The sequence below is a fragment of the Psammomys obesus genome, unplaced genomic scaffold (assembly GCF_907164565.1).
Source record: "Psammomys obesus unplaced genomic scaffold, mPsaObe1.curated_primary_1811, whole genome shotgun sequence".
NCBI lineage: Eukaryota > Metazoa > Chordata > Mammalia > Rodentia > Muridae > Psammomys > Psammomys obesus.
This window is the reverse complement of record NW_026585797.1, coordinates 25,080,653-25,097,531: the sequence shown is the minus strand read 5'-3', so window position 1 is coordinate 25,097,531 and position 16,879 is coordinate 25,080,653. Positions and strand designations below refer to the sequence as shown.

Sequence of the window (16,879 nt, the reverse complement as noted above, 5' to 3'; positions counted from 1 at the left end):
CTCAAATGTGGGTAGCGCCATTCCCTGAACTCAAGTATTGACTGCTCTCCCCTCCCTGGCTGAGGAAGCAGCGTGAGCAGCGGCTTCAAGCTCCTGCTGCCTTGGCCTCCCATCAGAATGGCCTGTACATTCAGCTGTGAGCCCAAATAAGTCCTCCCTTCTTCAGCTGCCACTGCTATTGCTCACAGCACTGAGCAAGTGAGTGAGATGGGCCTCACCAAGGCCTACACCCTTCACTGCTCTGAGAGTGGGGTCAGAGTGGCCTCACATGCATTCCTCCAACAGACAGCGAGGAGTCTGCCCTCAGCCGTGAACACGGGGCTCCTAGCTTTAGAGGGAGAAAAGTGGTTATAGAATGCGACCTACAGCTAAGTTGGTGCCATCAATTCCAAGTCATCAGTGTGCTCGTGAGCCCCTAGTGAATGGGGCTCACACTTAAAATCTAAGCCATCAATGTACCCCATTACTTCTGAAAAGAAGAGGATTAAGGAGGTAGCATCCCGTTCTATGTGACTTCTTGCTTTGTTAGCATGGCTTTTCTAATGCAGTAGACAGAATCCATTGAAAGCCCATTGTTGAATTTAAAATGACACCCTTTTTCTTTACCACCCTAACTCTTCCTGACCTCACAAAATCAGCTCAGTCACCTTCTCTTCTGAGACTCCCCTCCTGTCTCTTTGCAGGCCAGGCCAGATCTCTACCTTTTTTAATGGACATACCCATGCTCTGGTTCTAGGCTGGCATGGTGTAGGCCCTGTAGTGTCTCTTTGTGTTTGTGTGTGTCTGTGTAGGTGATGGACACTCCTGAGATCCTGTGTGTGAGTGGAGGCCAACCTCGAGTGTCATCCATCAGTCACCATCTACTTGATTTTGTATGGGGTCTCTCACTGGCCTGAGGTTCATCTGGTGGGCTAGCCTGGCTAGGCTGGAAGCTACAGAGTTCTACCCATCTCTGCCTCTGGGCCACCCTATCAGACTTTTGTGTTTTATTTTGTTGTTTTGGTTTTGAGATAGGGTTTCTCTGTAGCCCTGGCTGTCCTGAAACTCACTCTGTCCACCAGGCTGGCCTCAAACTCAGAGATCCATTTGTGTCTGCCTCCTGAGTTCTGGAATTAAAGGCATGTGCCATCACCACCAGGCCAGACTTTCATTTGGAGCTCAGGTATTCATATGTACAAGGCAAGCACTGTCTTGACTCGGTTACCTCCATGTCTGGACAGAATCTCTTTAAGTGTGCATTCGGTAGAAGACCGAATGTATAAATGAACTGAATATTCTGGTTTTATTTGTTTCAATTTCTGGACAATTTTGTGGGATATTAGTAATGGTACAGTCACTGAGAGAAATTGCCATGTGGTTTTCCTTGGTAGCAGCAGTCAGTAGAGAGATGTCATTTATGTCATCTCTCAGGAATGACAGTGATGGCCGTGGGCTTGGTGATTTGGGACATTTCATCAGGAGAATCTAGGGCTGGGATCAAACCTCTTTTGGGGGCACTCAAATTTCAGGCCTCATTGGCTCTTACCGCTTTTGGCCATAGCTGACAAACACTGGCTCAGATTTGATTGGCACAGATTGTCTCCTAGAGCCCCATCCTAGGATGCAGTTCTGGACCACTAGGGGGCGCGCTATTCCTGTACCAGCGTTGCTTCTTTCTGTGGCTCTGATCTGGTTGTGTCAGAACAGCGACAGCACAGCACGGAGACGTGACAGTGAGAAGATCTTGTTTGCTAAGAGTTTAGAGTTGCCCGGTAAAACCCAAGAGGGCTGGGGGGAAGCGCCTTTATTTCCGAGAAGAATCGGAATTGATTGGCAGCGGGCTGTGTGGGTCTGAGACAAGCCCTCAGGGAGCCGCAGTTCGGAGGTTTGCCTTAGAGAAAGCACAGTACATCCTAATAAGTGCACTGTCAGAGGAGCAGTCAGTACATGTTGGAAGCTCAAGAATGAGGAAGGAAGGCGATGGAGCTTGTGTTCCGAGAGGTGTTTTTGAAGGGCTCAGTCAGTTCTCTCAAGGGGCCCCGGGGAGGCCTGCTGACCACTCTTGACAGATGTTAGGTAAATCTGTGACCCAAGGGGCAGAGGCAAAACAAGCTAGTGGTGGTCAGTGACAGCATGGACTCAGAACTGCCGGCCAGAAAAGGTGTAGATGAAAGCTGTCTCATCTGGGTACAGAAATTGTAAGGGAGTGTGTTCTCTTTTTGCTTTTATCTCAAGACAAGGTTTCCCCGTGTAACCCTAGCTGTCTTTATGTAGGCTAAGCTGGCCTCAAATTCACAGACCCACCTACCACCGCCTCCTTGTGCACTTAGGCCCTTCAGGAGCTTGTTTTATTTACATATTATGCATTGCAGAACTATTCCACATATTCGGAAGATAACAGAACTTAATGTCATGGTAAAGCAAAAGTGAAGGCCTTGCAAAAAAGGATTTTAACCATGCAAATACAGCGCTTGTGGAGAGCAGTTTCTTTCAGTGGCTGTCCAGTCTGCTCATAGGATGTAATCTGCCCGAACTAAAGAAGGCTATTTTGACAAAATGTTTTTGCTCTTTCAAATAGATTTATCTGTGACTCATTGAAACCTTGGGCAATAAGTCATTACTATCTCCAGACACGTGCTAGCGTGCCAATAAAGGCTGTTTTGGAGAGACTGAGTCACTAGAATTGCCTCATTATAACATGGGCCAGATTCTGGACATGTTCCTTTTTTTTTTTTTTAGAAGAGAGTAGGAAAGGGAGTAATCACGTTAAGATAGATAGATTGCATCAGAAAACTCGAGAGCTAGCATTTAGCACAGTGCCTAGAGTCATTCAATATCAGAATACTTCTAGAACAAGTGCTTTCGACCATTCGGTGCCTGCATTTATATTCGCTAATCTGCAGGACTTCTCTTTTCACTTACTCTATTTATGTTTCACTTACTCTATTCTTACTAAGTTGTGTAAGGGTCGCGTGATGCCCCAGAGGTTAAGAATGCTCGATGCTCTTACCGGGGCGCCCCAGGTTCACTTCCCAGTACCTTCACCGCAGCTCATGACTGTTTTTCCAGTTCCAGAGGATCCAATACCCCCATTTGGCCTCCTCACACACAGTGTGCATAAGGTGCACAGACATACATGCAGGCAAAACACCCGTGTGTGTGTGTGTAATAAAAATAAATTCTTTTAAAAAGGAAATTGTTTGGTAGTTCTATGTCTTACTGTTTTTAATTTAATAACTTTTTAAAATTAGCTGTTACGGACTCTTTAGAAAAATAACTAAAGAAAGAGTTTTGCTGTGTAGTGCTGCTGGCTGGCCTGGAACTCACTGTGTAGACCAGTGAATTCACTGAGATTCTCTTGCCTCTGCCTCTGCCTTTCTGCCCCTGCCTTTGCCATACCAGGATTAAAATTGCCTTTGCCAAGCTGAGATTAAGGACCTGTGCAACCCCCTTAGGGGAGAGATGATCAAAGAACCAGCCAGTGAGTTCATGTCAGAGACAGTCCCTATTCCCATTATTAGGGAACCCACTTGGATACTGAGCTGCCATGGGCTACATCTCTTCAGGGATTCTAGATTATCTCCATGAATGGTCCTTGGTTGGAGTATTCGTCTCAAAAAAGACCCCTGTGCCCAGATTTCTTGGTTCTGTTACTCTCCTTGTAGAGCTTCTGTCCTCACCAGGTCTTTCTATCTTCCCCTTCTTTCATTAGATTCCCTGCACTCTGCCCAAAGTTTGGCTATGAGTCTCAGCATCTGCTGGGTAGACTCGTTCAGAGGCTCTCTGTGGTAGGCTCCTCTCCTGTTTCCTCCCTCTTCCAATGTCTGTCATGTTTGCCTTTCTGAATGAGAATTGAGCATCTTACCCAGGGTTCTACTTCTTGATCAGCTTCTTTAGGTGCACAGAGGAAGACATTGCAACCAGTCCTGATGAGACCTGATAGGCTAGGGTCAGATGGAAGGGGAGGAGAACCTCCCCTATCAGTGGACTTGGAGAGGCTTTGGAGGAGATGAGGAAGAGTGAGATTAGGATGGGGCTACAGCTGAGATTCAAAGTGAATAAATTATAATTAATATAAGAAAATAAAAATAAAAATTTAAAAATCCCCCAAAACCCCAAAACAACAAAAAAGACCTGTGCAACCACACTAAGCCAAGTTTCATATAGTTCATTAGATCATTTTTAAATCTCCCAAAAAGTGACTAATTTACTGAGGCATCAAAGTCTGTTAAGCTGACAATAAAGCTTTTTTGTGTTAAAGGAATGCTTCTTCTTTAATGCTAAAGTAGTACACATCTTCCCTCCTCAATCATGCAGGTAGAGTGGGACTATTAGAAATGCTGAGACTTGAGTGTAGGGCCATTCCTCCTTTGAAATACACCTATGCAGGCGCAAGAGTCAGAAGAGGCGGAGAGATTTTATAAGTCGGGAAAATAACGCAACTTGAAAATAACATATTTTGTTATAAAGTGTTAACGCCAAGGATTCTGGATAGCAATATAGAAGCTCTAAAAGAATTTTTTTTTTTTCTTTTTTGCAAGACAGGGTCTATCTGTGTAGCCCTGGCTGTCCTAGAACTCGCTGTGTCCGGACTGTCCTTGAACTCATAGAGAGCTGCCTGCCTCTGCCTCCTGAGTACTGTGATTAAACGTGTGTGCCACCATCTCCCCACCAGCTACTTTAAAGGAATTTTACTTGGGAAGCTGTTATAATGAGCAGAAAGGACTCGTGCAGCAGTGCACAGCATTCTGTGATTTCCACAGCCAAAGATGTGCTTAAGGAGGTAGTTTGTCAACAGCTCCTCCCCTTCCTCTTTCCCCTTTCCCCTTCCTGCTACACTTCCTTTCTCGTGCTGTCCTCTTCTTTCTTTTTTCCTGAGATGGTGGTCTTCCTGTGTAGCCCCAGCTGGCCTCTGCTGAGCCTCCTGATGCCTGGGTGAGTGTGTGCCCTCAGCTTTCCCTCAGCTTTTGTTTAGTTTCTCAGTAACATGTCTGCCATGGCTACGTTAATCACAGTTTTCCACCCAGATGAATGACAACAACAGAAAGTTTGAAAACTGAAATTCCCCACTTTCTCTTTGCTGAAGATTTTTTTCTTTCTCACGAAAACATGAAAGTAACAACCACCGGGTTCTTCCCCACAGCGGCGACCTCGACAGCTTTCCACACGCCGATCGCTTTCTCTAAGGGTTTTGTTTTTTAGTTTGAAAAACCACACGGGTGAGTTTCATATCCGTCACTTCATTTTTGTTTCAACTCACAGGTTTTGAAGGCTAAGGCCATAAAATTATTTTTATAAGTTCATTTCCAAACACCGGTAGGCTAGGCCATTAATGTATATACAGTCTTCTGCTCAGGAGTGGTGAGCCTTCTTCTACTTTCGATTTTAAAGATTGGAAGGATATTCGATTTAAAATAGACTTTTATCTCCAGCCTAAGGGGCTGAAGATGGCTTTCAGTGGTAGGGAACATGGTTACGTGTCCAAGACTTAGTTCAATTTTTAGTACAAAAAAAAAAAAAAAAAAAAGACCTACTATTTTTCTAGAATACACAGGAATGTAACAGTATAGGAAGGCTATGAGAAAGAAGATGTCAAATGTGGGAGGGCATGGAGGGGAAAAAAACACACTCTTGGTGAAAAGACAAAAATTGTGGAAACAGAAGCAATAACTGAAGCCACTGCAAAGCAGAAAATGTGCATTCAGGAGCAAAACACTTACTTGAGCATAGAAATCAAAAGAGCTCACCATGTGTTGGGCAGGATGATCGCGAAAATGTTTAGTTAACTGTAGGAGGGATTTATGAGTCATGGATAAGTGGCTTGAAAATTATTTGTGAATAAAAATATGAAATTTTGTTACAAGGCCAGGCATTGTGATACATGCTTTTAATCCAAACACCTGGAAGGCAGAGGCTGGCAAATCTCTGCATTTAAGGCCAATTTGGTCTACATAGTGAGTTCTGGAGAGCCAGAGCTGCATAGAAAGACCTAATCTGTGCTGGAACCATGACAATCTTCAATTGATAGATGAGAGTTCTTTTCAAGTTCAAGGACAAGACAATCTCAGACACACCGAGTGTCCAGAAACACGTCACTTGTCCCATATATACTCTGAAACAAACTCCTGAGAGGGAGAGCTGTTCTTAATGGGAAATACATCAAAACTTTGCCTTTGAGAAAAGAAGTCATGTGTGGTGGTGAGTACCACAAGAACTAAACGTGGACGTGCAAGCATGAATACTAAAGGCATCCTGGTGCCTCCAAAACCCTGACCTAGCTCTTCGTTTTCATGCAGTAATTAACCACCTGTATAACTCTCAGACTAACAAGTATCAAGAAACAAGAACAGAAAGGAAACAGAGAGTCTCCGATGGAGAGAGTGGCCACCTTGTGTGTTTCATGCTCTTTTGCCTCCTTGCATTTATAAGTCCTTCACAGGCTGAAGGGTCTTCTTGTTTCTACATTCCAAGAAGTGAGCAGAGACCTGTAGACAGAAGGTTATATTGATCATGACTTTGATGCTTCTTAAGCCTCCAGTTTGGGCTTCCGTGCAGTGGTGTTCTCGTTTTCTGTCCCATGGTCAACTTTCAGCATCAATACTTCTATTGAAATTTCTATCCAGCCTGCTTGTAAAATTTACCTTACTTAAAAAATTCAAAATACCAACACTGGTAAGTGTTGGCTTAAAGTGAAATCTTTCCAAAGCTTGGAACAAAGAGTTAGAAAGTCTAGTGATTAGGAAATGTGAGTATCTCTCTGTAAGTTGGTAATAGGAAGCAAATGGCACTTAGTAAAACTGCTTTGCCTCAAGGAGAACTTCCCTATTCTCTGAAAACCTCCATGCTCCATCAAACACAGCCTCCTGTAACCTATCCTTGTCATTGTTGAAACAAACAAACGAAGAAATAAACAAAAAATGCTGCTACTGACCAAGATGCTATGTGTTAAAAACCAAGTTCTCCTATATCTGATCTTGAGTTCAGAGATTAGACTTGTCATAACAGTAGCCCATCTGTGTGACACAAGTCTCATTCCCTAAATGTGCAGTGGAAACTCTCACAGCCTGAGACATACCTACTGTGTTGGACAACAGCATAGCTGTTAGCTGGTAGCTTCAGCTTGAAAAGTCAAATCATCAAGAAAGTCTAAAAAGACATAAAGGGAAATACCCAGTCTTGGCTTAGAAACAACAGAACTGGCTTCTGGGCTCTAGGCTGGAAAGTCCTTCATGATCAAGACACTGGTCAGTTCTGAGCCTATCTGGGAAACTAGAACAGGGGTCTCTTGGACGTATTCACAATGCTCTGTCTAGTTGCCTGGCCACCTGCTAGTTCCCATCTCCTAATACCATGATCTTGGTGGTGACAGTTTCAGCATAGGAATTTTAAGGGACATAAAGATCAGAAGCACAAGAAACAGATTGATAGTGGAGAGTAATCTGGTTAAATCATTGTGGAGGACAGTTTGGCTATATTTACCAAGAGCCTTGCTTTTTTTTTTTTTTTTTTTTTTAACATCCTTTGATTCAACAGTTTCTTCTGATAAAGTTCACTGTAAGGAAACAGTCACGAGCATTAAATTATTTCATTGTCATGACTATCATTGTCCTACTAAAAATAGCATGAAAGTCTAATTAATATAAAATGTATTACTAGGTACCATTTTTTGGGGGGTGGGCAAGCTCCAGCTTGCTCTCAAAGCCTGGAATTTTTTTAGAACTTTTATTTTTTATATTAATTACAGTTTATTTAGTTTGTATCCCAGCTGTAGCCCCCTCCCTCATCTCCTCCCTGCCCCTCTCTAAGTCTAATGGTAGGGGAGGTCCTCCTCCCCTTCCATTTGACCCTAGTTTATCAGGTCTCATCAGGACTGGCTGCAATGTCCTCCTCTGTAGCCTAGCAAGGCTACTCCTCCCTTGTGGGGGAAAGGTAGTCAAAGAGCCCACCACTGAGTTCATGTCAGAAACAGTCCCTGTTCCCCTTACTAGGGAAACCCACTTGGATGCTGAGCTGCTATGGGCTACATCTGAGCAGAGGTTCTATCCATGCATGGTCCTTGGTTGGAGAGTAAGTTTCGGAAAAGACCCCCATGCCCAGATAATTTTGGTCCTTGTGGCACTCTCATTCTCTCCAGGTGTTACTAATTCCCCCTTCTTTCGTATGATTCCCTGCACTCTGCTCAAGGTTTGGTTATGAGTCTCAGCATCTGCTTTGATACACTGCTAGGTAGAGATTAGGTACCATTTTTAAATGATGTAGGCACACACTTAATTAAAAGGAAACTTCCCAAAACAACATACTGGGAAATAGTTGTAAAATATTCTACCACACTTGCACACAGTGAGCGTGCACATTCTGTGCAGTGGGTGAGGGCGGCTGCCAGACTCAATTTCCTAGGCCTTTGATCTTGAATGATGGCAACTAAATCTCTGTTATTGTTAGCTACCAATCTGTGGTCATTTACAAATGAAGTACAACAAGGGTTCAGCTGTAATAACTTGGATTCATGTGATTGGCTTTTTATATTTCCTGTATCATCTTTTAATTTATCCAATTATATCCGTGATCCATTTATGTAAAATAAGAAAAATACAGACTTTAAAAAAAAACCCTTTAAAAGGTGAGAAAGGAGGGGAAGGGGAGAAGAAACAGCAGGTGTTAGGAAGGCTGGAAAGAATGTCCTTAGGATGAATATCTGCCCTGGGCTGGCTGCTTTCTTTCCTTGTTGACCTTGTGACATGCAACAGGAAGCAGCGGCCTGTTCTACAAAGTTGAAAAATGAGATGCTGAGGAATATACCAGAGCACACATGGGCTAGCATGTGACAGAAACAAGAGTCCTGCCCTCTGACCACCAAAGCAGGAATGATGCCTCGGGCGTACTTCTCGTCTCAGCAAGTCAGCTCTGGAGCAGAAAACAAGCCAGTACAAAACAGACCTTTAGCATCTTTGACACTTCCCCCAGAGCGTTCTTGTTCCTTAGTACAGAAGGAAAAGCAGGCTGTGGGTGGACTTTCTTTTCCCCTAGGCTGTGATTTTTAACGATGGTAGAGTTGACACTTAGCTACTTAAATGAATTCACGAGTGCTGGGACACTGGAATTCCTCCTATACCTGGTCATACGTGTAGGCATGCTTGAATCATGCACTGGGTTTATGGCTAAAAAAAAAATCAGATTCTGATGGAAACCGGTGGAACCCTCTGTCCTTACGTATTCACCGAGTTGGTGGACTGTCACAAGAGTTACTGCATTTCTTACTCAGCGGGGAGGATGATGTCATGCGGGACTGTGTGTGATAGAACCGTCCTCCAAACACACAGTTCCTCTCCCTGCAGACACTTGTAGATTCCCATTCTGTATGAGTCACCAGTTAAACACAAACAACAGTAAATGGTAGAACTACTAACCAACCATAATAATACACTGGGTATGCTGTACTGGAGATGAAGGAAGTAGTATGGCCTCCATGATATCCTTTGTGTCGGCGGATAAAATACAGTGGGAAGTCCTTCTTGACACATATCTTCCATTTCTTTTGAAAGTTTAACACCCAGGTGCGGTGGCACGTCCCAGTAATCCCAGTACTCCAGGAGATCTCTGTGAGTTCGAGGCCAGCCTGGTCTACAAAGCAAGTCCAGGACAGCCAAGGCTACATAGAGAAACAAAAAAAGCTGTAACAGTTCATCATATAGTTTTTCCATAAATTACTTATTTCTCAGTAACTCAAGTTAGCAACATAAACATACTAAGTGTGCTTTTTGAAGAGAGACCTATAATGGGAGATGGGAGTATCACCAGCAGAGAATGTTTCTTTAGGCAGAAATGTAAGTCGTATTTTATTCAAAGTCATTTAGGGCTTTAATTATTATTTAAGTTTTTTTGTATTTCCCAGGCTGACCTCCAACTCCTGAACTCAGTCAACCCTCCTGTCCTCAGCCTTCTGAGTACTTGACCCTGTGGGCATGTCAGCACGTCGGGATTTATTATAAAACCTTAAATCCGTCTGTATGAATTTCAGTGATCTAACTTTCTGTTCAGCCTCACTTAGCTATCGTTCAGCTCTTGCTTCTCCCATTGTAGATTGCTCTTCCAGAATTGCCCTGTCTCATCTTTATTTGCATCCTTAGTTTACACATTCACTTAAATTTGTGTGGGAATTAAAAGATAGAACTGGACTCCTTTGTTTGTTAGCGCCCAAACTAAACCTGTCCAATAGTATTAATGAGGTGACCTAGCTTTTCTCACTGTTTTATAATGGTGATTTTACTAAAAAAGAAAAAATTGGTTGGGTTTCCAACCAAACAAAGATTATTATGTTGGGACACTTTTCTAAACAATTTTATACATTTTGACAGCCCCTATGATAATGTTGGTTCTTTAGTGAGAAAATTAACTCGCTAATAAACAATTTTTCTTTTCATACTTTAAACCCTTTCCTTCACTTAGACTAGGGACCCCAAGATAGCTACATGTAATCCCTGATGTGGAGATTCTTAATTGATGTTGGCTAGTGTTTTCTTTTTGTTTGGTTTGCTGTGGTGCTGGGCATCAAACCCACGGCCTTGTACATGCTTGACAAGCACATTACTATGAATTACAAGACTGGTCCACTGATTTGTTTTTCATAATTGCTTTTGGTTTCTGAAAGGAAGCCTTGTCTCAGTTTACAGGGTTCTACGTTAGGAGAATTTAATTTTCCAAGATAGCCTGGATAAGCGTACAGATGCCCGGAGCATATTCTAATGTTTCTGCATTGCACTGCTGTGGAAGTGAAGCCTGGTGTGAAGCAAGGATTTCTTTTTACCTGTTGAGTTTCCAAGCTGTCTCCGTGGCTGCTTCTGTTCCTGAGTTCATCTTCATTCCAAAATTAGGGCTCTTTCTTTATGAATGACTAGAATTGGCTTCATGTGACACTGAATGTACCAGGAGAGTTCATGTCCGGAGCCCTTCCAGGCTTTACTGGAGTTGCCCTTAGGGTCTTGTCCTCACAGCACATTGGGAGATGGGGAAAAAATGTAATGGAACTTGCACAGTGCCTGCAGAATCTCTTGATCCTCCCGCGGACTCTCTCTTCAGAGAGCTAGGAGCCAAGCCACACCTGTAAACTAAGGCTCAGGGTGACTTTGTGTGACGCTATTCCTGGGGAGACATGAACAAATCAGTTCCCTATGGACACATGCATCCTAGACTAGGGAACTAGTAAGAGTCCAAAGTAACAAACAGTGCCACCAAAGAGTCCAGCTTGGTAAACCACGGTGTTGATTGGAGTTACTTACAGGAATCCCTGTGAGAGGTTACTGTAACAATCAGGGATGCCTGAGGACTCTAGCGGGAATCCTAGAGCCCTCCTCCTAACAGGTTGGAGAGTCTCCCTCTCAGGGGTCATTGCGGCTTACAGAACCTCGCAGGAGGTTAAAGCACTTCGTTCGGTCTTGAGTTTTCTAACATTTGTAACATTGTTGCTATTATTGTGTTATTTTTAAAAACGCAATGGAACTTATCAGATGGCTTTAGCAGCGAGAGGAGCAGGTATCAACGTGATCAACAAGAGGTTTTCTTTTCCTTTGAAGTGAGTTTTAATAATCTGTCGTCTCGATATCGCATGACTGCATTTCTGGAATGAAACCTTTTTGGTGATGCCTTAGAACTTTCAACAGTCAACTATTTAAATGGCTGTTCACATAGAACATTTGTACCATGATTGATGATAATGGCAGCTGCACTTACTCTGTGCCTGGCTTCAAGATTCATCCTGCATCACACACATCTTACTGTTTTGTTTTTTGTTTTTTGGTGACGATATCAGACAGTTCCTTGTGGTATAGCTGTCGGACTTGATACAAACAGTTCTTTGCAGAAAAGCTGGCGGACCTGATACAGACAGTTCTTTAAGGCATAGCTGACAGACTTGATACAGAACACTTTCCAGCCACTTGCTTTCTGTCATGCAGACATTGGAACCCGCTCGTTTTTGTCCCAAAAGTGGAATTGTAATCGGATGTTTGGTGACGTGAATGAGACGGCACACGATCTGACTGGTTAATGGCATCAAACTGTCATAGTCGAGTGCCTCAGTTTTCAGCATTGGCACATGCTGGTCATACAGCAAGGTTCCCTTTCTTTGAGAGATCTGGAGACACAGATAATGTTTCCTTTGTCTCTCTGATTCCCTCCCATTCGATGCCATCCAAACCATCTTTCCTCTGTAGGGTGAGTGCCAGGGGCATTATTGCACTGTCTGGACTTGGATCCAAATAATCTTATTTTTATTTATTTAAGAATTTGAGAACATTTAAGGCCTGTCTGTGTGGCTAAGAATGGCCTTGACTGACCCTCCTGCCTCAGCCTCCTACATTCTGGGATTACAGTTACGCACCACCATCACTCTCAATTTCTACATTGTTAGCAATTAAACCCGGGGTTTCTTGAGAGCCAGGCAAGCACTCTACCAACTGAGCTACATCCCATCCCAAATGAAACAGGACCTCATCTAGCCCATTTTCATTTTATCTTGTAGATGGGGCTAGTAAAATGTTCAGAATAGTTTTTTGTTGTTGTTGTTGTTGTTGTTGTTTTTTGAGGAATATAGGGCTAGCCTTCTCTCTTGCTCACACATACATTTTCTTATTTGCTTCAGATCCTTGAAATAAGGAGGAGAATAGAATTTGGCAGGCAAACAGGGGCTATGAGGAGGCCTAAGGCTGGAAGTGGAGATGCAAAGGTCATCGGGAGAGAGGTGCATCTTTGAGGATAATCACAGGACCTCACCTTCGATGCTGGAATTGAATCTCTGTCCTTTCCCGTGACCGTACCTGCCCTTGACTAGCTCTCTCCAGGACCAGAACCCTCTTACCTGTGGGCTTTGTGTGGCAGAACCTGTCTTGATTTAACCACGGGGTTACAGAGTTGACCATCTCTATATCTATAACTGTAAGAACACTGTAGGAAGTAAAGTGGAACTCACGTGCAACAGTGGCAAAAGGTGATTATGATTCCTAAAACTAGCCAGTCAGTTTCTGCTTTATTTGGCCAACGGTAAGAACATCTTGTTTGGTCTGTGGCTCTGGTAGGTGCACGTGATTTTCCCAGTGTGGTGTTATTGCAGTTTTACTCACAATCAGACATGTCTGAAAAGTTGGTCTGTATCAGAAGTTCAGTCTACCTCATGTGCCAGGTATCACTGTGACAGCTCAAGACATCAAAGACCAGGTCACTTTGAGCCCTACCTCAAGGTTTTCACACTTATAGATTCTGGAAAGAAGGGGTATGCAGTCCTGTGTGTGTGTGTGTGTGTGTGTGTGTGTGTGTGTGTGTGTGTACGTACGTATGTGTGTGTACATGTAGGCCAGAATTCTGTCACCCATTTGTTTATTAAAAATGTGTAACTCACACTTGTCTTGGGACTCATAATTCTCCTGCCTCCACCTCTTGAGCATAGCTTGATGGGATACACACACCACCTGGGCACTAGCTTATTTTTTTTTGAGACAGGATATCACTAATCTTGTAGATCACCCATTCAACTGAACTAATTGGCTAGCAAGCTCCAGAGATGTGCCCCCTTACTTGTGCCTCTGCAGTGCTGGCATTACAGACGCCACACTCCAGCTTTCAGCATTGGAGATGCTACTCTAGCCCTCATATTGGCATAGAGGTGCTTCACTGACCGAACCATCTCAGCCATAGTTTACCACTCTTGAGAACAGAGCTGGGAGAATGGAGCCTAAAAGTGATGTGGACTAAAGCCTTATGCAATAGCCAACTCTACTCGGAGCATCAGACAATTTATGCTCTGAAGGTTAAGGAGAATCACATCAGTAAAGGGTATAATCACAAAGACAAGCTGCATGTGGCAAAAGCATGTTTTTCCGTGGAGACAAATAAACGAATACTGATCGACAGTTGTAATGAACAATCTGACGAAAACTCACTCCTCTCCACTGTACCTGGGAGGGGCACGAAAGCACATTCCACAAACAATTTTTGTGTTCTTGAAGAAACCGAGGTCACAAGACTCTTTCGTACTTTTATCACAAACTCTCAAGACTTCCTCCCTCATACAACTCCTTTCTTAGGCTGTGTTCTGACGCCCTGTCATTGTTTTAGTAGTATTCCATGTTTGACATTTCTTTAATCTGTGTCAGTGAAATTCTTTTTTTTTTTCTATAGATTCAAGCGCACATATCAACTTTATCCTGAAATGTTTAACCAGAACATACTTTTTTTTTTTTTTTTTTTTTTTTTTTTGGAGTTTTGCAGTCTTTTAAATACCCACAAGTTCCTGTGCCCCTCATTAGTGCTCCTCATTGCTTGGGATCTAGCAAAGGACAGAGCTAACTGTGATTTACGAAGCCAATGAGAAAGATGGAGCGCTGTAAAGAAAGTAAAGAGGAGACATTAAAGGGGCCGAAAAGCACTGTAGAGGTGGCTCACTTACGGGAATGATTGCCTAGCACGAGGGAAGCTTGTGTATAATCCCCAAACACTACGTAAAACTGGGTGTGCTCAGGATCGAAGCGCCCTGGGGGCAGGGCAAGACAATCGGGCGTTCAGGATCACCCTCAGGTGCATAGTGAGTTCGAGGCCAGCCTGGGGCTAGATGAGCTCCTGTCTCAAAAGAATGAATGAATTTATTAATAAAGAGTTTGTTCTCATGATGAGGGAAGGGAACAACTGTCTGGAAATTGTCCTCTGACCACACAGGCACTGTGGCAGCCCCCCAACACATACATTTTGTTTTGTTTTGTTTTGTTTTGTTTTGTTTTGAAGAAGGAGTGAACAACATGTAACCTTGTGCCAAAAAGAATAATTGGAAGAATGTTTCTGGGAATGGTAGCCTGGGCTCCGTCTCCCTTATGAACAAACAAAGGCCACACACTTCATTTTCTCTGACTCTTTAGATGGGGTAAGAAAAAGGAAGCATGCTGTTAATGTCTCGTTGCTTACCTTTCCGGATCTAGGTGACCCCATTTATACATGAGTTATGAGACTCAAACACCCTGCGGTTAAATTGTTTGTTCGTGGGCTGTATAGAAGTTCTTGCGTAAGCTCATTGGTTTGGTTCTCTGAAGCTACCCAGATATGGCCACCTGATGGTGATGGACTTTCCCTGGCAACCTTTTAAACGTTGCTTTACAGGAAATACTGAAGAGCTAGAAAACTCCTGTATGATACAACTTTTCCCATGTTCTGCTACTTTCCCGTTCTCACCCAGTATCCCTGTATTGTGCACAGGTGATCCATATGTCAGTCATTTCTGGAGGTGGTGGGAGTTTGGGTAGAACCTCAGAGGTAGGTGGCTGAATTATTCCTCTTTCCATTATTACAGGAAACTATGAATGGTCAGAGACAGACTCTGTTTCCTGTTTCTCCTCTGCCATTTTTCTCCCCATGCCACATCATTCTAATATATTCAGTGTGACAGGGTCCAACTTTTTTTTTATATGCTCTTTAAAAATCTGTGTCAGTGTTTTAGAAGGCTATGAATGATACTGGTCTATCTATGTCATTCTCTTCCTCTTGATGGGAATTTGTAGCCATGTACTTCTGGCTTTTTATCTCTAATTACTACCTTGGAATCCCAGAGCACAGCTCCCATCTGACTCACCTACCTCCCATCTACTCCCCACCTCAGAGGACGCAGTGATGAATAGCCTCAAGCAGGTGATTGTGGTATAGATAAAGTGCTTCACCCCTGGGAGACTGTGCATCTGTAAAGTAAATTGCTCACAGATGCACAACCTGAAGTTAAGAGCCACAGTGACCGAATCAGCTTACATTTCTGGTAGCAATTCATGTTTCCTCCAAGATCAGATGCCTAACTCTTCTGACTTTTCAGGTGTGTGGAAAATGATACCTAATTTTGACATGCCCAGATTAAAGTTGTCGTAACTCTTCTTGGTTCGTTCAATTTTACATTCACTGTTACTCTTATTTTTTTTTCCATTGGAATATGTCTCCTTGGCTTTTGATATTTATGTTAATACACTATAATGTATTTAACTATAACAACTACATGGAATCATATGGAGCTGGCGCTAGTGGACGATTTCAACCTATAATAACAGAAAAGTAATCTGGGAAGCTAGTGTGCCTGCCTAGCAAGCGTAAACCCCTGCTCCTCAGCACTGTATAAACTAAATGTGGTAGCGCACACCTGTAACTCCATGGTGTGGGAGATGGAGGCAGGAGTTCAAAGTCATCCTTGGCTACCTAGAAAGTTCAGTTCTAACCTGTGATCCAGGAGAATGCGTCTCAAAGCAATAAAACAACCCAAAATTTAAAAACATAACAAAATCTGTAGTCCATCCAAATCTGTTGTTAGAATTATGTTTTCATATTGTAAATAACATTTTAAAATGTTTGCTATTTCTGTTTTTTTTTTGTCCTGAAAATAATTATTCTGAAAATAGAATTATTCATTGACATATGATTTATTCCTCAGATAACAATCAAAGCAAAACCCATGACAAAAAAGAGAAGAAGATGGTGCAGAAGCCGCATGGCACCGTGGAATACACTGTGAGTAAGATGGGTCACCTGGGTGACCGTTAGCACCATGTGATAAAAGCATGCTGTTTCTCCTTGACTGGCCCCGTCACTGGATTCTTCTTGAATACCCATCAAATGATGCCGTTTCTCAAGATGTGTCTTACATCATTTCCATTCCTTTCATGGTTTATCCCTGGCTACAGTGTCATTCCCTGCATTGATTATCGACCTTGCTTAGGATCGTCTGGAAGCCCGTGAAGGGAGCCACACCTTGTACACCCTACTAGAAGCTGGTGTAGCAAGGTGACCTTTCTCAGTAGAAAAGGAAAGTTCTCAGCTAAGGACGCACTAGTAGCTTTGCTCCCCCAAACACACCGATGACTTGAATTGTCTCCAGACTGGTCATGAC

General features: G+C 43.1%; 1 protein-coding gene across 5 annotated transcripts in view; it reads left to right on the top strand.

Moving 5' to 3' along the window:
• Ncoa7 (nuclear receptor coactivator 7) overlaps positions 1 to 16,879 on the top strand; it is a 138,085-nt gene that overhangs the window by 63,531 nt on the left and 57,675 nt on the right. For all 5 annotated transcript variants that reach the window (XM_055599332.1, XM_055599334.1, XM_055599333.1 and 2 more), the window contains exon 4: positions 16,424 to 16,500. In XM_055599332.1, coding sequence (XP_055455307.1) covers positions 16,424 to 16,500 — 77 coding nt within the window. The remainder of the gene's footprint in view (positions 1 to 16,423; positions 16,501 to 16,879) is intronic.